At 41.6% G+C, this 22,342-nt stretch overlaps 1 protein-coding gene across 10 annotated transcripts in view; it reads left to right on the top strand.

The window, feature by feature from the left end:
- The window catches only part of frmd4a (FERM domain containing 4A), a 485,341-nt gene that overhangs the window by 216,677 nt on the left and 246,322 nt on the right, over positions 1–22,342 (top strand). Inside the window, exon 1 of one of the 10 annotated variants that reach the window (XM_062983555.1) lies at positions 7,860–8,618. The exons of 8 other annotated variants lie outside the window; for them this stretch is intronic. In XM_062983555.1, coding sequence (XP_062839625.1) covers positions 8,460–8,618 — 159 coding nt within the window. In that variant the 5' untranslated portion in view covers positions 7,860–8,459. Of the gene's footprint in view, positions 1–7,859; positions 8,619–22,342 lie in introns of those variants that run through there. One more of the 10 variants, XM_062983554.1, reaches the window with a different exon arrangement.

Below are 22,342 nucleotides of genomic sequence, written 5' to 3'. Positions count from 1 at the left end.
CCCCGTCCCAAATCTACCCCTTAGCATTTGTCTAGGGACAGAAGACATTTTGTATTAGTTATTCAATGCCCCCCAGTGTTACTGCGGGGTCATATTCTGCCAAAGTAGCTAAAAATATCTGCAAAACAAGTTAGAAGAAAATGATCAAATAAGCTTTTCATAGTGTGCATGAGTTTCGGAATATCCTGCTCAGGGCAAATTCTTTCAGATGCTTTCAGATGCCCTAGGCTATGGTCCGAGTGATATCCAGATGCAGTCTGTATATATTATTTTTACTAACTGAAGAGACAGGAAAATAACCCGGGAACACATAGATGCAAACATCCTGAAAATCAGAAAGGGAGCATTTCTTCAGGGCATAGAGATGCCCTATAATATCACAAGCAGCATATAAGAACTCAGTGAAATGTCAAGGCTAAAAACTACAGTGTAGTTAGGGGGTGATAGATAAGAGGAACCTGATCTGCCATGAAGAGGGTTGGTGGAGGAATAAATGGGTGTCATTTTCTTGCTGTATGTCAACCTTCCCAATCTCAAGAACCTGTGTGGTTTCCTGAGCTTTGAGAAGGAATGGAAGAATAAATTAGACAAAAGCCATAGGCTGGTTGTCAGGGATTGGGCTGTATGGATAGACTGAAGGTTTCAATCTGGTCCAGCTCTGTAGTGTTTTAATAAGCACACCGTGGTAGTCAATTGGTTTCAAGCCAGCTTCTCTGCCACCCACATTCTTAAAGATTGTGATGTTTAGGGAATATTTTTCATGAGGGTTTCACAAAAATTGATTGCCTCAAATGGTAGTTTTGTTATGGGACCAGATCCATTTTGGGGATAATGGACTTCTGTGACCATCATACCTAGTTCAGATCTTCTGTATATGTGTCTTTGTCTGTCTATTTCCCACCACTTTTCCAGTCTGAGTCTCAACACTGCTTACAAGAGTTTAATCAACCATAGTTAAAATGCACAGCATACAAAAGTAAACAAGCAAATAAACCATCATATAATTAATCCTATTAAAAACGTAAATATTTAAAAAATGAAAACAAATAAGTTAAGGCCTGCTTCCCCTAAAAAGTAATTCTCAAAAGCCTGTGGGAATAAAATTTTTGCTTGCTTGCACACCAAAAAAATAAAGAGAGTATCAACCTTGCTTCTCGGAAAAGGGAGTACCAGAACTTGAAAACAGCACCCAGGAAGGTTTTTTGCCATGTTCCCACAAAATTGTACCTGTGAGGATGGCGGAATAGGAAAATGAGCTTCTTCAAAACATCTCAAAATACGGAAAGGTTTGTGTGAAAGAATATAGTGTTTCAAACCAGGGCCTGAGCTATGTAGAACTTCATAGGTCATCTTAAGGGAACTTCAGGGTATGTAGGTAATCTGGACCACACCCAGTTTAAAAGTACTAGGCTCTGCTACCATATCTGTTATTTCATGAATACCAAGCAAGTGAGCTGGCAGGATTGGGGTTCACTGACCGACAGCCAGCAGTCATGCCATCTAATAGATCCAGAATTGTCCTGGGCCAAGCTTCTTCAGCTGTGGCCTTTCTATTCCAATCAATGTTTGGAAATTATAGTATAATTACCTATATTCAGTATTTAAAATCATCAGTGTGTTCAACTATGAGAGAGTCCTTAGGCCCGATCAGTCTCTGCACAGAATTTCCCACTGAAAAACATTGCAACACATTTTATAGCACAATTGCAAATGCTTTTAAAAATTAACTTGATAAAATACTTGTATGTTTGTTCCTTGAAAAGATGTGTAGGGAAAATGTGGCTCACAGCAAATTTTCAGGTTAATTTTAATAGTCCAGTGCTAGAAGATATTCTCCTAGCCAACTTAGGCTACTTCCTGGAGTTGCTACACTTAAAGATCTCAAAGTACACAGAAGATGTATTTAAATGAGCCAGGCTTGGGGTCCCAACTCTGAAACACCTATGGCCAAAAAGAAATCATAATGAGCAGTGGATATTTAGTAACTTCTAATTTTGATTTCCTTTATTTTCCATGATTTGTATGTATGTGTGTTGGGATCTTGGTGTGGCCCTCTCCACCAGAACTGCCCACCCTGCTTTAAATCACAAAACCTGTTTAGAACAGTTATAATGTGTATGCATTTTTATATAATATAAGAAAAGTTATCAGTGAACAAAACCAAGGACCTATCTAGTCGTCATTCTGACTTTTACAGTAACTAGCCTATGAGAAGCTTACAAGGATGACAAGAAGACAATAGTCCTTTCTTGATTTTATTCATGAACTTATCCAACCTTCACTTATCCAACATTCTGGATTATCCAATGCAGTCTGCCTTTTAGTAGTCAATGTTTTTGTAGTCAATGTTTTTAATACATTGCAATGTTTTGGTGCTAAATTCGTAAATACAGTAATTACTAGAGAACATTACTGTGTATTGAACTCCTTTTTCTGTTGATTTGTTGTAAAACATGATGCTTTGCTGCTTAACTTGCAAAATCATAACATAATTTGACGTTTAGTAGGCTTTTCCTTAATCCCTCCTTATTATCCAACATTATCGCTTAGCCAACATTCTGCCGGCCCGTTTATGTTGCATAAGCAAAACTCTACTGTATTGGTATTCAAAGTCATTGCTATCTCTGTTCATAGACATCATACATCACCATACAGGATAGTAATCATTATCAAAGCCTTTTTATTCTGTCAGGCTTTTAAAGAGGAAGGGTTTCTTTTTTTTTAAGATCAAGTCAGGGGGTGCTGTAGTTTTTAGCACTGATTATGTTTTTTATGGATTTTTACTGAATTTTTAAATACCATATATACTTAATTGTGTTTTGAGTTGCCTTGTGGAGAGAAAAAGCAGGGTCTAAATAAGCATAGTAAGGTAAAGGTTTCCCCTGACGTTAAGTCCAGTCATGTCTGACTCTGGGGGTTGGTGCTCATCTCCATTTCTAAGCCGAAGAGCCGGCGTTGTCCGTAGACACCTCCAAGGTCATGTGGCCAGCATGACTGCATGGAGCGCCGTTACCTTCCCGCCGGAGCGGTACCTATTGGTCTACTCACATTGGCATGTTTTCGAACTGCTAGGTTGGCAGGAGCTGGAGCTAACAGCAGCCACTCACACCGCTTCCAGGGCTTGAATCTGGGACCTTTCAATCTGCAGCTCAGTGCTTTACGCACTTTGCCACCAGGGCGCATAGTAAAATAATAATAATAATAATAATAATAATAATAATAATAATAATAATAATAGCAATTCCAATTAATTACCTATTTATATTTTAAAATAATTGAAGTTATGGCTGTCATGCTCATGTAGTGTTGGCCTGGACAACCATTGCCCTCCTCAGACTAGGAATGATGGGAATTATAGGGGTTGGGGGGGATGTGGAGGATCCAAATTGCCCACTCTAGAGATAATTAGTACTATAATAACCTTCTTTCACTCTCACTGGATTATCTCCGATTCTTATATAATGAGAGAGAGAACAACTTCTCTTTGCCAATGTATTCCATATCATGCACAGTCAGCCCTCCACATTTGCCCTCCACCTCCCCTGAAACTGCTGCTGCTGCATGGACATTCAGAGAGCAACCAAGGGCCTCAGGAAATGTTTAATGGTAGCTAACTATAGCGATTGCTCGTGTGTCTCCCCCCCCCCCCCCCCACCGCCTTGAAATCTAAAGCAGCCATGTAAATTGATCGGGTTTTTTTTTTCAAATTTCACATATGTAATCACACAATATATTTGCATTAAATACCATAATGTTGACAATTTTACTACCATGGCCATTTCTAATTATATCTAATATGGAATTCATCTATTTGACAGCTGCCAACTTTATCCATCATGATGCCAAGATTTCATTCTTAGTCACACACCACTTCCACTGATATTTCTGAATAATACAGTTTCCCGGAATCACACTGGATAACAACTTGTTGACAGTCTGTAGGGAGGAATATTTCTAAGAATGGTTCTTTCTTATCTTGTTGTGGAGAAATTAATTAGAAGGGTCAGTAACTACCCATAGTTTCCCAGGGTTGTAAAGTAATTTTATGCACTGAGAATGCTTGAAGTTCATGGGACTGTTGGTATCTCTTTTTCTATAATGAAATCACAAACTATAATAAATCACAAATCATAGGATGAACCTAAATAGACCATATATTTATTTTATATGTATACTTCAGCAGCTTAGCGGGGATTGGGAGATACCCTGTTTCATGTATACACATTATTTCTCATGAATTTCTGTTTCTGTCTCAAGTTCACACATTTCTTGCATCAGTTTTCTTAAAATGGATAATGGCTCTATGAGTCCAACAGCATAGGGTCACAATAGAAGGGGAGAAAAACACCGAGAAGAGGCAAAATGTGGAAGTGCTTGCTTTTGAATGACTCCTAGATTTTTTTGAAGATCTCTGTATTATAATCCAATATATTTCTATTCTACTGCACCATGGCCCACTTTAATATGGTTGCGGAAGGTAGGATAGCCTTTTAACTCTTAGCCTTTTGTGCAGTGCCATCTAATACATATCTACTCAAAGTATCCTCTAGTGACTGCAGTGAAACTTATTTTGTTCTGTACTCTGAAAGTATCCCTTTTGCTGGATCTGAGATGGTGGGCAAGAAAGGAAACTGCTGCTTACACAGGATGGCTCCTATGAGATAGAAGACACCACAAGTGCATATCTGCCAGAAAATGTGTCCTTTTCTGGTCAAGAATGTGGCCAGCAAAATGATTAAAGTCTGGATCCTTTAGAAGCAAATGCAGTTAGAGCAAAAATAAGTAGCTTTTCAGGCTGCTAAAACAAAGATGTTGCCAATAGTTGTAGACCATGGGAGTGGCACTGAAGGGTGTTTCCATAATGTGAATTGCAGATTTAAAGGGGAAATGACATAATTTCTGTTCTCTCTCCCCCCGCCCCCTCTTTCTGCCACTACCTACTTCTCCCTCTTCCTCTCTACCCTTTGATTTGTCAGCAGAAAATTCCAGAATTCTGAACTGATTGTTTCCAGGGCCCTTTCAAAATTAGGCAAATAACTCCATTAAACTTTGGGTTAGACAGATGATAGCTGAAGGTCTCACAAGGCATTATAGCAAGGCACATTCAATGTTCAATGGCAGTATATCTCTTGAGTGCCAGATTCAAGAGCTAAATGTCAGAGAATGCCTGTTAACATCACAGCATGCCCTGTCTGCTTGACTTTCTGAAAAACATTTGGTTATACAGGGGATGGATGCAACCAGTGGCTCCCAAACTTGAGTTTCAAATATTGGAATTCACCTCCCAGAGGTATAGCCAATTGTTAGGGATTCAGAGAGTAGGATTCAACATCTGGAGAGCCAAGAGTGAGACCCACTGGAGCAGGTAGATCTGATCCATCAAGACCTTTCTCATATCCTTGTGACAGAAATGAAAATACCTATGCAGAGTCGGCCCTCCACATTTGCCCTCCACCTCCCCTGAAACCCAAAGCTGCTGCATGGACATGCCTGTTACCATCACATTACCATCATATGAGTTCTAGAAGATTTCTGAGGTTTGTTTCCCTGGCAGCAAGAATAAAGCATGAAAATGCCATTATCTGCTCATGTGGAATGAATATTCATACACATTTTTTCAGTGAAATTCAATCACATACTACCATAGCTATTTTTAAAAAGATCAAAGGCAGAAAGATTTGAACGAAAGTTTAGATCTTTAAAAAGGAATCTGTGGTTTAGAGCTGTAAGAATAATTAACACCACACAGGGATCAAAAACAAGACGAGTCTGGCATATCGTTATCAGCAAAATTGAACATTTCAATTCCCTTTCCCAAATCTCTAGCCATAAAGAGCTACTTGAAAGTAATGGCATAGTTGACTGTGAATGAGAGCCATGCTAGAAAACTACTGTCCAGAGGTTGAGAAAATAGAGAGACACACAAATCTAGCAATGGCTTCTAAGAGCCTGAGGAGCTGTAGTACAAATGCTCGAGCTTTCTTTATGTAACACCATTCCTGCTGTCCACATCTTCATGACCATGTGTTGCGCTCCCCCAAGTTTTACATAAAAAAGGAGAATTTTCAAAAGCACAGTAGAAAAACCATTCAATAAAAAAATATGAAAAGAAGAAGATCCAAGAGCAGCCACATAATTCTTAGAAGACACAGGACTTATAACTACCTGTAGCTTTCCCTGGAGAGCTTGGGAAGTTGGCTTTTTTGAACTCCTCATTAAAAGGTTTTCATCACTTAGAAAAACCAAACAAAAGATGGGCCTCAACCTGTTTTTAAAAAGCAGCCACTTACCTGAGAATCACAGTTTGACAAAATTGTTTTTACTGAACTAGAATAAGGCTCTGTGACAACTGAATAAGTGATGTGACGCCATTTCCCCCTCAGATTCATTTCAGTTTTCAGTTGGTCAATGAACAATATTATTCTTTTATGTAACGGGTATTTTTATATTCTGTCCTTTCAGCTCCTTTTCACACATCCCAAGAAAGCTTTCAAACCATGATTGGGATATCGTAGTGTATTTGCAATTTAATAAATCCAGTTAAATTCGGTAGGGCTTGTTTGTGGGTAGAAGTACATAGACAGGGTTATTGTGTCCATCTACTTACCCAAGACAGTTTGTTGCTCAAAGCAGACCAGAAAAAAGGGTCTGCTATTCATCCTAAGTGTAAGTACTTAGTACTGCAAACCAGGCAAATTATGTTTGCACATGACTTCCACAAGTACCTCTACATTGCTAGCAATAAAAAACGGTAATATCAAAGAAAACAACAATTTCCTATTATATAACAGTTAATAATGGCTGAGACAACCAACCCAGTACATATCGTATTCCCATTATCTATTAAGAAATAAGTTGTGGCATTTTGTTTCTATTATGGATACATCATTCTTAAAAACATGCATCCTTGGGTTTTTTCCCCTGATCAATTGGCGTTTTTGTTAGAACTATATGTAGAACTTTTTGTACATTTGTCTGTGGGAATAATCATTTTTTAGGAACACACTAGTTCTGCTGCTATAAAATCTTATCAAGTGAAAGCTATTCCTATTTTCTTTCTCAGTAGGTCTTATGTGCTCTTAACAATGCCAAGACCAGGAGAAATGCCTACCTTCAGGACCGTGTTTCCCCCTATGAACCTGCACAATCTCTTCGATCAATGGGGGAGGCCCTTCTCTCGCTCCCACCCCCATTGCAAGCGCAGCTTGTGGGGACGAGGGAGAGGGCCTTCTCCGTGGTGGCTCCTCGGCTATGGAACTCCCTCCCCAGGGAGATCAGGAAGGCACCCACCCTGGCAGCCTTTAAGAAAGATCTGAAAACCGGGCTCTTCCCGTGTGCTTTCAACAACTGATCATAAGAATTATCTCCTCAGTATTGACATCATCAGGCCTAATGTATTGTTCTTTATGCCCTTATTTGGTAATTACTCTCCTTGTTTATTCCACCTTGAATTCTCCTTTCTATTGCAGCACCTTTATCTACCTCATTAGATTCTAATCATGCACTTTTTACACCACTGCCCAGCCTTTTTATTATCTTAACCTGTTCCATTGTTTTTATTCGGGGGTTTTACTTACCATTATATTCTTGCTAAATGTTGGTTTGACCTGTGTAATGTTAAATGTTAATGATGTTTTTATTGTGAATGTATTTTATTTTGTTATTGTGGAAATCTGGGCTTGGCCCCATGTTAGCCACCTCGAGTCCCTGCGGGGAGATGGAGGCGGGGTATAAAAATAAAGTTATATTATTATTATTATTATTATTATTATTATTATTATTATTATTATTATTATTATTATTATTATTATATGGCAAAGCCTAACCAATGTTTTGATTAGATGACAGTTCCACCACAAAAGTACAATAACTATCACGATAGATACACCGTAACAAGAATAGCTTGATGCACATCTTCTACAGTGTGCTACAAAACTAGTCTCCTGTGGTTGCACTTTGCACCTTCAAGAGTTAAGCAGAAAAATGGAATGTCTTGAGAATGTTGGCAGAGAAGCAGAGAGAGAGAGAGAGAGAAGGAGAAAGGCGTTTGTTTTCCATCCTCTCTGGAAGGAATCCCGGTACTTTGGAGGCTAAAGTGATGACTCTAGGTTTAAGTTTGTTTCTTAGTGCCTTTGCTTGGAGCTGAACAGAGAGAAGGAACCTATCTAGGACACCCCAACCTATTCAGAAAGGAGGGGGATTTCCAATTCTCTTTGTAGCAGCAGAGTATATTTCTGAATCGTCCCTGTTGCAGCTGGTTGTGGAGAACCTGGAAAAACAAATCCCTCTGAAGATCAACTCCCAACAAAATGGGTTGCTTTGGCTTCAGCTTCCCCCATTTTTTATTTCATGGAAAATTAATTTGACATTTTAACCTTGACGTTCTTTAAAAAAACTTTTTAAAAATCAGCAAACCACATAGGACTACCAGTGCTAGATCTTTCAACTTGCTGCTTGGCATGGCTGCTGTACTTTTAAGATTTGAAGACTTGATTTACAGTTGGGATAGTCTAGTGTGGAACCTGACTACGCGGGTCCTGGGGACTTGCCGGTTCAGAAATCTGCAGGTGGTACGACTAATGCTTAAACCATGGTGCATCTCCAGAGCTGTGTATCAGGTAGAGTAACATTATTTAAAATATGGTGGTGAGAGGTGTGGGAAGAGATTGTCCCTAGATCATTTGGAGGAAAGTTTCTAGAAAAGCATACCTGGATCAGCAATAATCCTTGCCTTCTTTGGTAATGATTCTTAAAGTTTCTTGTGCAGAGGACTAATATTCTAACTGTTGTTTCATGTAAGGCAGCCTAGACAATTCAACACTTTAAGTCCCATACAACTTCTGCATAGACTACTTGAATTACCTATCTCTGGGAAAATATCTCTATAAACGTTTGAGTTACCTAACTTTGAATAACTAATATACCAGATTTCCAATATGTTTATTTAGTTATTTTCTGTATTAGAGTCTTGCCAGTTCCTTAAAGTAATGTCAGCATTTATTTATTTATTTAAAATACTTTTGAGCTGGTCTTTAGTTAAATAAAACTTACAGAGCCAAAGGGATTTGAACAGAAGAGCAAAAGCGAGCTTTGGGCACACATTGTGAGTTCCAGAGTTCCAGCTTGCTGGAATAAAAAATGTGGTGGTTCAAGAAAAGGAGCACCATCTTTTCCATCATTATTAATTATATTATCCTTATTAATAGGTAGATCAGCTGAATCTGGAACACCATATAGCTGTCTTGCCTGTGACATTTGTGTATAATTAACAGCCTTTTGGGGGGCATAATAGTTCTGGCAAGGTAATGTATATATTCTAAAACAAAATATAACTAAATAGTAAACAACCACTTTAAGAAACATCCTGTCACCTTAAACATTAGGAAAATAAATTGAGTGAAAGTATAGCAGTAAATATGTTCGAAATTGAAATAAAAGCATCTTAAAAGCTTTGTTTTTAACTGAAGCCAGCCAATCAGAGCTGAAAGAGGAGGTACGGCCATTTAAGCTGGGCCTCTAGTTCAAAGACCACAAAAGATTTAGATACTTCTAGGTGTGTTCCTTTTGATATGATAAACTTGCTCTTATCGGAACTGAACATTTAAGTAGAAAGGGGCTTGAAAATTCCAAATTAGGGGTGCATGAATTTGTTTCCAAAGCCATATTATTTTTCCCTTGTTATTGTGGCCATTCTTCTGAAAATTGTTTTAGGTCACTCTGGACCTCTGAGAAGACCAGCTGATAGGATTGGAGCCACATTAGATTTGACTGATAGTGCTGCCTTGAACAATATAACTCAAGTGAGACTTGGCACACTTCAAAAGCAGTTAAAGAAAAAGCAAGGTGATGCAGCTGCTTCTATCCACCTTGAGTTGAGAAGATACCCTAAAGCCCTCTTACAATCCACACCTTTCCAACTCATTCACTATTCCTCACTGTTTTCTTCATTGCTGCTTGATTACTGAATGACGATAATGATTAGTCATAGTTAAGAATAGAGATCAGTTTCTGTAACATCCTGGTGCTATTTTTTTTTCTCAAGCACAAGTTAAAATCCAATGGTTCATTATATTCCACTTCTCATGTTTGAAAAATGCAAATTACATCAGTTCATATTAAAATGCAAATGAAGTTATGTCATCCTCATCCTTTGTTGTAGGCCCAGAAGACAAATGTGTGTCCATATTTGTCTTATTGGTTGAGAAACAGTAACTGGCTCAGAGTTACCAAATGAATTCTGTGACTGTGGATTTGAGCCCTGGTTTGCCCAGTCCATGCCCACCACTTTGTCCGCGTTCTGTTTTTTTAATGTTTCTGTATGAAAACTAGAAATAAGTTTTGCATGGAGATATTTTGCACAAAATATAGATGTAATTTTTTAAAACCACTTATGCCTGGAGGCAAGATATCTTGCAAGAAGCAAAGAATCCTCCACAAAACATGTTGCTATGAGCTATCTCAAACACTATTTGAAAAATTTGTCCATGGGATATGTGGGGCTGTTTTGCAAAGTTAACAGAAGCTTCTTGGAAATGTTACCAGTATAATTTCTGAATGTAAAGGCACCCTATAGCGGTGGCATGGGAAGCTGCCCCTGGGATCTTAACCATTTCTGTGTTATGTGTGGAAGATCAGGAAAACTAGGCAATAATAATAATAATAATAATAATAATAATAATAATAATAATTTTATTTCTTCCCCGCCTCTCCTTGTGGCTCGAGGCAAGAGTTGGCATTTTTCAGCTACAGTCCCACATTTTTCATAGCATCTAGTTCTGCCCTCCATTACAATTTATAACTTGATTTTGGCAAATAGCACTGTATAGTGTTATAAAATGCTATGGTTACATAGAATTAAATAAAAAGAAAACTGTACTGACCAAGGAGACTGGGTGCCAAAATTTCCAGCAGGGTGTTATAGATTTGTTTTTAGAAAACAATCAGTGCAGTTCCAGAGGCAGTATTAGGAAAGGGTTTCTGCTTTACTAATTGTGTGGAACCTGAAAGAGTTCAAGACTTTTCAAAGATTGGGTCTTCAGTTTTTGCTGTTGTTTCACAGCAACCATAAGTGCCAAATTTCTGCATGAAACAGCATTATGTAATAGGACCTCTATTGAGATCTCCCACCCTGTTCTGAAGGCATAGAAACACATCTGGCCCAAAGCAAAGAACAGAACAAACATTTGGAATGAGAAGTTGGAACTGAAGAATATTGTTGCAGGCTCCCCACTTCCCCAAAGAGTGAGAAGTTCCAGGGGCAGCTATACAAGATTTAGCTCCCTTGTGGATTAGAGATCAAGGATTATGGTGTATATACATTAACCTGTACATATTCATGTTCAGCATTACCTTTTTGGACTATGCTTCCCAAACACCCCTAGGATTTTTTTTCATGCTAAAACAATATGGAATGGACAAATGCTCAGAGATCCATGCCCCGCATCACCCACCTCAAGCATCGCTGCCTGGCTTCCCCCATTACTCCTAAGGCAACATGCCACTTATTGTCATCTTTCAGCACAGAAGTACATGCTCGCTGTGTAATGTCCTCCATGCTGAAAAGGGAGAACAAGTGGCATACAATGGGCAAACAGCCTGTCTGATGAGGTTGTGGGATGATCTAAAAGTTCAACTTGCAATGGTGTCAATGCTAGCAGAGCTAAGCCTACTATTAGGCAAATAGAGTGAGGAAGCTGCTCTCCTCTGATTTGGTAGAGGATACTGTTGTTTCTGTGTCAAAACATGCTTGAAACTGTGCTCTGGTCAACACCTGTACAAAGAGCAAGGAGATGTGCCATCTTGCCCTGGACCTCAGGCAGACAAATTATTTTGCTGCCCCTGTATTGCTACTTCCTTGCTTGCAGTGTATTGACTGAGGCTGGATCTACACTAGCCTATATCCCAGGATCTGATCCCACATTATCTAGCAGTGTAGATTCATATAATCTGATTCAAAAAATAATAATCTGGGATCAGATCCTGGGATAAACAGATCCTGGGATAAACAGCTTGACTCAAACTATTAGTCCATTTAATTATCTAGTTGCTACACTGATTGAAATAACTCTCCCAGTTCTCAGGCTAAGAATAGTGCTCTTTTAGTAAAACTGAACGTAACTGAAACACAACATAGGTTAATCTAAATGAAAACACATGTTCTCTACTGATTTCTGGCTCTTAGATATCAAGTTGTGAATATGATTGGGTGAAGCAGCCCTAAAAAGTGCAGTTTGGGACAGTGTCCCAATTTGGGCATGTGTCATCTTGGGCAGGAGTGGACATAAATGGGAATGCTTAAATTTAGAGTAAACTGATTTCTAAAGACTATTCAGAAAATGTTCACATTTGGCCAGAAGTATGTTTTATTTCAAATTATTGGGAAATCAAGATTGAGAACTACATTTTACAGAATTTCTGTGGAGACATGTTTGATCAATGTGCATGTGAAAGATGAAACCTGAAATATTAAAGGCCCAGTTTAACATTCACAGAAGATATAGCGCTTGATTTATAACTCTACCATTGGTTAGATAAATGAAAGATTTGGGGACTATAAATGCATTCCTTTTTCGCTTTCAGGCATGATATAGTAATATTTCACACTAATCTACCCAGTTATAAAACTGTGTAGCTTGAGGAAACAGAGACTGAGATGAGTGGTTTGCTCAGTCATTAAAAAATGTCTTCTCAATGCAAGCAGGATAAGTAGAATTCCAGGATGAAACACCACATTTTCAAACATCAGATGTGGATGCTTCAGTTTTAAGAGGAATTTCTGTTAAATAGTTAGACATAGTTCTTCTACATTTGGGTGGGCAACTGGGGCACTTAAGCTCATTATTTGTACTCTATGGGTTCTTGGAGAGCTGTCCCCATGGAGGTCAATCTTTACTTTGTAAGAGCATTTAAAAACTGATTTCTCCCACCCACTCCCCTTCACGCCTCCTAGGGCGCATGGGAGGTAGTTTTCCCATGTTTGACATTTCAAACAAGACGTATATAAGAAATAATTCCCCAATTGGTCAGTGGCTAAAATAGATTGAGAGAAACAGAATTACAAAATTGTCCCACATACTTCCAAGGCGGGTGGGGAGACAATTTGAGGTAGTTACTTGTTTCATTAGAGGCCGCCCTTTCCCCCATTCACTCTTAATATGCTAGTTGGGTATGGTCTCTGTTCTAGTAGAACTGTTAGGGTTTTTGGTTGCTTAAATTTATTCAGTACTAGTTTGCATTATGGTGACTTCCTGCATGCTGGTTTTAACATACCTACTCTCTTCCTACATGATGCATTTTTTTTTCTCTTCTCTCTTGCATCAGACCAAGTATTTGATAATGAAGAAGTAATTTGTAAGCAAATCTACTTTTATAATACAAAAACATAAATTGTGCTTATTGTCCCTCCTGGATCTTTTCAGTGGGTGTGGGAATGGTTGGTGTTCAGTTTCTGTCTTGCTAATTTCTGGGTCAATCTGGCCACTAATATAAACATCTCAGTTCCAGTACTGCAGTTGAAGAATGGAATAAGGCTGGGAAAAAAGTGTAGAAAACTTTGTGTCACTTCCTGACTCTAAACTAAAAAACAACAAACTGATTGCAAGATCTTGTTTGATCAAGACAGAAGAAAACCAAAATGTTGGTAATTAAGCATAGACAATTACTAGTTTACAGGTAACAGTTGGGAGGATAGGGCTCTGCAAATTTGGAAAGCTGCTTTTAAAAAATAGTTTATAGTTCCACATGCTATCCACCCACCATCATTTTGGTCCCATCTATGGAGCCAAATAATGCAGTTTCAGAATGCAGATTAACTGCATTGAATTGGATTATATGGCAGTGTAAATTCATATAATCCAGTTCAATGCAGTTTGATAAGTGAAATAATATGCAAATAAATCATCCCCAAACTTTCAATAGAATGCATTTCCTGATATGTTGCCTGAAGAAAATGAAAAAAGACAATTACAGTTACAAACTAGATCAGTGAAATGAGCATTCTCTCAGATTTCACATATAGGAGTGTACACGGGCCCCCAGTTACAATCAAAATTGAATTTTAAAAACAAGTAGCTCAACTTATGGCATTGACATGACTTTAATAGGGTTTTCTTAGGCAATCAATACTCAGATATGGTTTACCATTTCCTTTCTCTGAAATATGCCCTGCAGTACCCAGTATGCTTTGTTGGATCCCCCATCTAAGTACTAATCAATATTGACCCTACATTGCTTCCAAGATCAGACAGGATTTACTCCCTTCAAGGTATTTAGGCCTTTCAGAGCCAGTGAAGTTGTGAAGAGTATAGACTAGGACCTTTTCAACAGTTATTTGTGATAAACTTTACTTCGAAGACTGTAACATAATAATGTATTCCATGGAAGTGGATGGTGTCTCCTACAAAATGCAACGAGGATAGATGTTGTAAATATGAGAGTAGGCACTATATGGGTTTTTATAGAGCGTTGCCTAGAAAACTAGCAAACTCTACAGCCACTACTGAGGCTCACAAGGATTTACAAGTTTGAGCATTTGTAAGCTTTTCCTAGAAAAGGGGGGAAGTTCCAGAAAGGGATAATTAGTCCCAAATGTTTCATAAAGTATCCGATTCCCCCTACCACAACTTTAAAAAATACAAATCGTTAGCTCTATTTCATTGTAGGCATAGAGAGGAATTAGGGGTGAACAGGGAGAAACTTATTTCAGACTTGTAGTTGCCAGAAAAACAATCTGATATCATGATAAAAATCTGTCTGAAAAAGCAACAAAATTGCACCTGGCTGACTTTTCACATCTAAACTTGAGAAAGTACAAGAGTCTTTTTAAATTCTGGTTAAGTATTTTTATGATAGGCACATTGGGATGAAGCTTGCTTAGTTTTTTTATGACCTCTGATGTGGTTTTTCTGTATTTTTAACATTTATGTTGCCTTCCTAACCAAGTCTTCAGAATATGTTTGTAGTTGATGAATAAGTTAAGTCTTGAATATTTAAAATACTGTTAAATCAGATACCAGATCAACTTGATTGCTGGGGGCTCCCCATTGTATCATGCCACTCTCATTGTATCTGAACCTAAATAGCACAAAATGTGTGGATCACTGTTAGGTTACTACCTCAAAATAAACAAAGAATTAAGTTTGTATCCCATCTAACTTCAAAATTACTTTTAGTGTGCACAAATAGATTTTAAACAGAAATCACCAATCATTTGCCTCTATGTTGTGTAAGTTTCAACTTTGGGCTTTTCTTGTCTGCTTTGTTTTTTCACATTATATTTTTCTCCTTACACAAAATGCCCGGGGGGGGGGGGATTGGATTTCAGGATTTTTTTTAATTTTGCAATACTTGAGGGAGGGGGAAGGGGGTAAGTGTGATGACTCATGGGCCTTGTAGTCCTGTTCCTAGTACTATTGTGGCAGTTTTCACCGGTTCAGCAAGAGCCGGAGTCCCTTCACCTGCAGGATGTTGATGTTTGCCCTCAAGAATTCAGCCAAACAGGCCTTGGGCAGAACTCCCCTCCGTTTCCCAGGAAGGAATCTTATTCTAGAGAAAGGGGAGTCAGAGAAGCTAATCGGAGAAGTCTAAGAATCGCTGCCAAACATCAAGCTGATTAGGTCTGCTTCCCTTGGGAAATTCTAAGGAGTCATACATCTGGACAGAGTTGGGTTTCGCTTCTCGTTCTCTAGGGAAAGAGTTCTGTTGGCGGGAAAACGAGACCCAATATAGGTGTTTGGCGCGAGGGATTCTTTGCGGAGTCAATTGATCACCTTCAGGAGAGAGATCGTGTGTGGACTCCGTAATCCCAGTTCCTTGCTTCCCGGATCAAGCTTCAAGCCTTGCCCTGCCTTGCGGTTTCACCACGGACCCTGCTTCATGCTTCATGTTTTGCCTTGTCTCCAGTCATGGACCTAGTCAAGAATCAAGTTTATTTCCAGCCTTGTTGTCAAGCTTCATTGGACTCTAAGACTCTGTTATTTCCCCACACTATTGCTTGGCAAAGTGTGTGTTTCGGTCAAGTGGATTAAAACTTTGAACTCTAATATATATCATTTATTGGACAATACATTTTTGGACTATATTTGACCTCATTTGAAAGGTCTGCTTCTGAACTATATTCTTCACTTGTTTTTATTGATTTTATATATTTCTTTAATAAAGATATTAGATAGAGACTGGCCTCTGTGTAAGGTTATTGGTGCCCAGCAGCCAGGGACCTGACAGTTTGACTCCGCCACCCACAGCACCAAACAACCTAAGGCCAGAATGTCTACAGGAACCGGAGCGGACGTCCCAGCTCAACCACCCAGTTACACCATTTCCCAAGATGAATTCAATCGGATCCGGGACACACTCCGAACGCAGGAGGGAGAAATACGGGGCTTGAAGGAACGCGGAGCCCGTCTCCCTGCCCTAGCGCTACCAACCAAGTTTTCTGGAGAAGCCTCCAAGGTTCATGTTTTCCGTCGCCAGTGCCAGGCGTACTTAGAAGCCCGCCAAGCCGAGTTTCCCCAAGAAGATGTCAAAGTGGCGTGGATCTTCAGTCTCCTAGATGGGCCTGCGGCCACTTGGGCAACGGCGCTATACGATGCGGGTTCCACGCATCTAAACACCGCGCAACAATTCTTGAACCACCTTAGGAAAACCTGGGGGATCAAGGACGACGAGGAGGCGGCCGGCCATAAACTCTGACGCCTCTTCCAAGGGGACAGACCGCTGTCCCGGTATATAGCCGAGTTCCGGGTGCTGGCTCAAAACACCAGCTGGAACGACATAGCCCTCAGAGGACAGTTTCGCGAGGGCCTCAACATCGAGATGCAGGAAGAAATCTCTAAGGTGGACCCCCCAGGGACTCTGGAAAGACTCATCAACCAGTGTTTACGGGCTGAAGTCCTGCTTGCCAACAAAAAACAATGGCTCCGAGGCCAGAGTGGAAGAGCCGGAGTGAAACCCCCCGCTTCTGCCAGTGTCCAGCCACGTCCAGTATGGAGATCCCCACCGCCAGCCCCTAGCCCCATGGGAAGCGAGGAGGAACCGATGCAGTTGGGCAATGTGCGCCCCAAGCTGGACGTAGCGGAAAAAGCTCGTCGCCAACGCTTGAATCTGTGTTGGTACTGTGGTAATGGGGGCCACTTCGCCAGGGAGTGTCCAGCAAAGAAGAAGCCCGCCGCTCGTCTGGCGGCGGCGTCCTCCGCGGAGACGGAGGCGGTCGAGGCGGCTGGAACCAAACCGGCGGGGGAAGCCAGCAACCGGGCGTAGGAGGGCTCGCCAACCCGGTCAAAAACTCCACTCAAGAGCCGCAAACGGGGGTCCTATTTCTCCTAGTGGTCACACTGTGGTCAGTGAAAAAAGGACCCGTCATGATCCATGCCATGATAGACTCAGGGGCAACAAACAACTTCATCGATAAGGACTATGCTGACTCTCTGGGACTACAATACCATGATTTCAAGAACGCCCGGGTGGTGCAAGCCATAGACGGCCGACCCCTGAAGACAGGTCCAGTAAGCCAATGGACCAAGCCCACCAGAATGTGGATAAGAGAACACATGGAGGAAATCTCCTTTTTCGTTACCGAGGTTCCCCATTTCCCCATGATTTTGGGTATCCCATGGCTGACACTCCACAACCCAAACATCTCCTGGACTAACAGAGAACTGCAGTTCGCCTCAAGGTATTGCCAAAATCATTGTCTAGTAGCCAAGGTTTGTCATGCTTCGGACGCAGAGCCCATCATCACCTTGCCCAAGAAATACTCGGACTTTTGGGATGTTTTCAATGAAAAGGAAGCCGAGAAACTACCCCCACATAGACCCTATGACTGTGCCATTGACCTGGTGGAGGGGGCCCCAATTCCGCGAGGACATCTCTACTCCCTGACTGAACCAGAGCAAGAAGCTCTCAGGGAGTTTATAGAGTCAAACCTTCGCAAGGGGTTCATCAGACCCTCTCAATCCCCAGCCGCTTCTCCAGTGATGTTTGTGAAAAAGAAGTCAGGAGACCTACGTTTGGTTGTGGACTATCGGGCACTGAACAACATCACGAAGCGGAACCGCTACCCATTGCCATTGATCTCAGACCTATTGGACCGACTCCAAGGGGCCAAGGTTTACACCAAATTGGATCTTCGCGGGGCTTACAATCTAGTTCGCATAAGAGAAGGGGACGAATGGAAAACCGCCTTCCAGACCAAATTCGGATTATTCGAGTCCCTAGTCATGAATTACGGATTATCTGGAGCCCCTGCAACATTTCAACATTTTGTCAACGATATCTTTCAAGACTATCTAGATCGGTTCTTGATCATATATGGATGATTTTTTGGTGTATTCTAGATCACAGACGGAACACGACCAGCACGTCAGAATGGTGCTACAACGATTGCGGGATCATGGACTATATGCCAAGTTAGAAAAATGCGCCTTTGATTTGCAAGAGGTAGACTTCCTGGGATACCACGTCTCGCCACTAGGACTATCCATGGACCCGGCAAAGGTTTCGGCCGTATTGGAATGGCGGGCGCCAACTAACAAAAAGGAAGTGCAGCGCTTCTTGGGGTTTGCAAACTACTACCGCAAGTTCATCCCAGACTTCGCTCGCTGGTCTGACCCAATCACCAGCTGCATCCGAGGGAAACAACCTTTCAGTTGGACAGAACAAGCTGAAGGGGGATTCCACCAGCTAAAGCAATTATTCACGACCCAGCCAATTCTACAGCACCCTGATCCTAAAACCCCTTTGTTGTGCAGGCTGATGCCTCTGATGTGGCAATAGGGGCTGTACTGATGCAACCAGTGGGAGAACATCTCCATCCTTGTGCCTATTACTCATGACAACTAACGGCTCCAGAGAGGAACTATACCATTTGGGGAAAGGAACTCTTAGCCATAAAGGCAGCCTTTGAAATTTGGAGACATTGGCTGGAAGGGGCCAAATTCCCCATTGAAGTTCATACTGATCATCGGAATTTGGAGCATCTAAGAACCGCACGAAAGCTAAACCAAAGACAACAACGCTGGGCTTTGTTCTTTGAACGTTTTGACTTTCGGATCCACTATGTGACTCCTGCTCAGACCAAGCAAGCCGATGCCCTGTCACGAAAACCAGAGTATGCAGCAGGATGCAGAGAGACCTCAGAATCTCGATTGCTGCAACCCGAGAACTTTGCCACGCTCACAGTGGGAAATATCAAATCCATTTCAATTGAACCAGCTCCTCCTGACCCAAAATCCCCAACCGCAGATTCTGTTTTCACTCAGGAGATCAGGGCCAGTCAACAGGCGGATGCCTGGGCCCAAGAACAGATCCGCCAAGGACTACGTTTCCCATTCACACAAAAAAATGGACTACTATGCTATAGAAATCATGTTTATATTCCTCCAGGCCCCGGCAGAGAAAAGGCACTTCAGTTGTGCCATGACAGCAAACCTGCCGGGCATTTTGGACTATTTAAAACCATGCATTTGATCCTGCGAGATTTCTGGTGGCCCAAGATTCTCAAGGATGTGGAAAAGTATGTCAACACCTGCCCCGTTTGCCAGCATTCCAAGACACGAAGGGAGAAGCCGACAGGGCTATTGCACCCCCTTCCCACACCTTCTCGCCCATGGGAGATAATCTCCGCAGACTTTATCACTGATCCCTTGGATTCACCACGATTCTAGTAGTGGTGGACCTTTTCACCAAGATGGCCCATTTCATTCCCTGTGAAGGCCTTCCCACAGCCAAAGAGACTGCAGATTTATTTCTTCAGCATGTGTTCCGACTACATGGACTGCCCAGGAGTTTGGTCACTGACCGTGGATCTCAGTTCACCTCTCGTTTTTGGAAAGCCCTGCAAAAACTAATGGTCATAGACTCTCGCTTATCCTCAGCTCACCATCCCCAAACAGATGGACAAACTGAGCGCACCAATGCCACTTTGGAACAATATCTTCGCTGCTATGTAAACTACCAACAGGACAATTGGGCTTCCCTATTACCTCTTTCAGAGTTTGCATACAACAATGGTGTCCAGAATTCAACTAAAGAAGCCCCATTTTTTGCAAACTACGGTTTTCATCCTCGTTTCTTTCCTCCCGTCGTGGAGACCTCAGAGGTCCCTGCAGCGGAGGATTGGCTGCAGGAACTCACAGCGGTGCAAGCACTCTTACACCAACAACTTGATCAAGCCAAGGAGGACTACAAACGCCACGCTGACAGCCATCGCCAGCCTGGTCCCGAGATCAAGGTAGGAGATCGAGTTCTTTTGTCCACTCGCTTCTTGCCCTCCCACCGTCCCTGCCGGAAGCTAGATGCCTGTTTCATTGGCCCCTATCCAGTGGTGGCGCAACTTAACCCCGTGACTTTCAAGCTCCAACTTCCGCGCTCCATGCGCATTCATCCGGTGTTCCACCGTTCCCTGCTCCTTCCGGCGGATGGTGTCCGCCCCGACACGAGCCGGCCGCCCCCCGCCCCTGTTCTAGTGGACGGAGAGGAGGAATTTGAGGTTCAGGACATTTTGGATTCTTGCTTCCATCGCCGCCGCCTTCAGTATCTCATTGACTGGGTGGATTTTGGCCCCGAAGAACGCTCCTGGGAAGACGCTTCCACAGTCCATACCCCCGACTTAGTCCGCCGCTTCCATCAGGCCTACCCTACCAAGCCGCGGCCCCGCGACTCTCGGAGAGGGGCCCTGAATGAGGGGGGCCTTGGGAGAGGGGATAGTGTGATGACTCATGGGCCTTGTAGTCCTGTTCCTAGTACTATTGTGGCAGACAAAGAGGAAAACATGGGGTTTTCGCCGGTTCAGCAAGAGCCGGAGTCCCTTCACCTGCAGGATGTTGATGTTTGCCCTCAAGAATTCAGCCAAACAGGCCTTGGGCAGAACTCCCCTCCGTTTCCCAGGAAGGAATCTTATTCTAGAGAAAGGGGAGTCAGAGAAGCTAATTGGAGAAGTCTAAGAATCGCTGCCAAACATCAAGCTGATTAGGTCTGCTTCCCTTGGGAAATTCTAAGGAGTCATACATCTGGACAGAGTTGGGTTTCGCTTCTCGTTCTCTAGGGAAAGAGTTCTGTTGGCGGGAAAACGAGACCCAATATAGGTGTTTGGCGCGAGGGATTCTTTGCGGAGTCAATTGATCACCTTCAGGAGAGAGATCGTGTGTGGACTCCGTAGTCCCAGTTCCTTGCTTCCCGGATCAAGCTTCAAGCCTTGCCCTGCCTTGCGGTTTCACCACGGACCCTGCTTCATGCTTCATGTTTTGCCTTGTCTCCAGTCACGGACCTAGTCAAGAATCAAGTTTATTTCCAGCCTTGTTGTCAAGCTTCATTGGACTCTAAGACTCTGTTATTTCCCCACACTATTGCTTGGCAAAGTGTGTGTTTCGGTCAAGTGGATTAAAACTTTGAACTCTAATATATATCATTTATTGGACAATACATTTTTGGACTATATTTGACCTCATTTGAAAGGTCTGCTTCTGAACTATATTCTTCACTTGTTTTTATTGATTTTATATATTTCTTTAATAAAGATATTAGATAGAGACTGGCCTCTGTGTAAGGTTATTGGTGCCCAGCAGCCAGGGACCTGACAGCAAGTCACACATCCAGTACCCATTGAGTTTTTCTTCAAGGAGCACTGACTGTGATGGGTGGGGAGAAGCAGAGGAAGATGGGAATACCCCACATATACAAGCCCCTTTAAAAATAAATGTACCAGATCCTTCCTTGGCTTTCAGCACACTTTTCAACCTTTGAACAAGGAAACTGGGAGGGGAGGAGACATCCCCCCTCCATAATTCTTTTTCATTCTCTCTGCTTGGATAAGGCAGGATAAGGGACCATTCCACACTTGTCCTCACAGCTTATTTCCAGGGTGCCTACTCCCTTCCCAAAGATGTTGCTTAATTATAACAACAGCGTTTCAACAAAATCTCAATTCTTTAGAAAAATAAGTATTTGGATGCACCATTACATTTTAATTTAAATCTAAAAGCAGTGTATTAGTCTGTTATGGCAACAATGGTGAATATATAGCACTTTAAGAGCTGGTGAATGCATGATGGTTTCACTGTGTACAGTCCATTTCTACAGATACCTCCCCTGTCTTTCATAGCAAAAAGGAAATTTTGAAATATTTACTTTTACATTTTTCTACTTATGTGCATATCCCACTTTCTTCCAATGAGCTCAAGGTAGTATACTTGGCTTTCCTCCTCCTCACTACTTTACCATCACAATAACTTTATGAGGTCAGTCTGACTAAGAATTGGTCTACATTGCCATGTAATTCAGTTTCAGAATGCATATTAACTGTACTGAACTGGATTTTATGAGTCTATACCATCATATAATCCAGTTC

The sequence above is a fragment of the Anolis carolinensis genome, chromosome 5 (assembly GCF_035594765.1).
Source record: "Anolis carolinensis isolate JA03-04 chromosome 5, rAnoCar3.1.pri, whole genome shotgun sequence".
Lineage (NCBI taxonomy): Eukaryota > Metazoa > Chordata > Lepidosauria > Squamata > Dactyloidae > Anolis > Anolis carolinensis.
The sequence above is the reverse complement of the archived record's forward strand: the minus strand, read 5'-3'. Positions and strand labels throughout refer to the sequence as shown.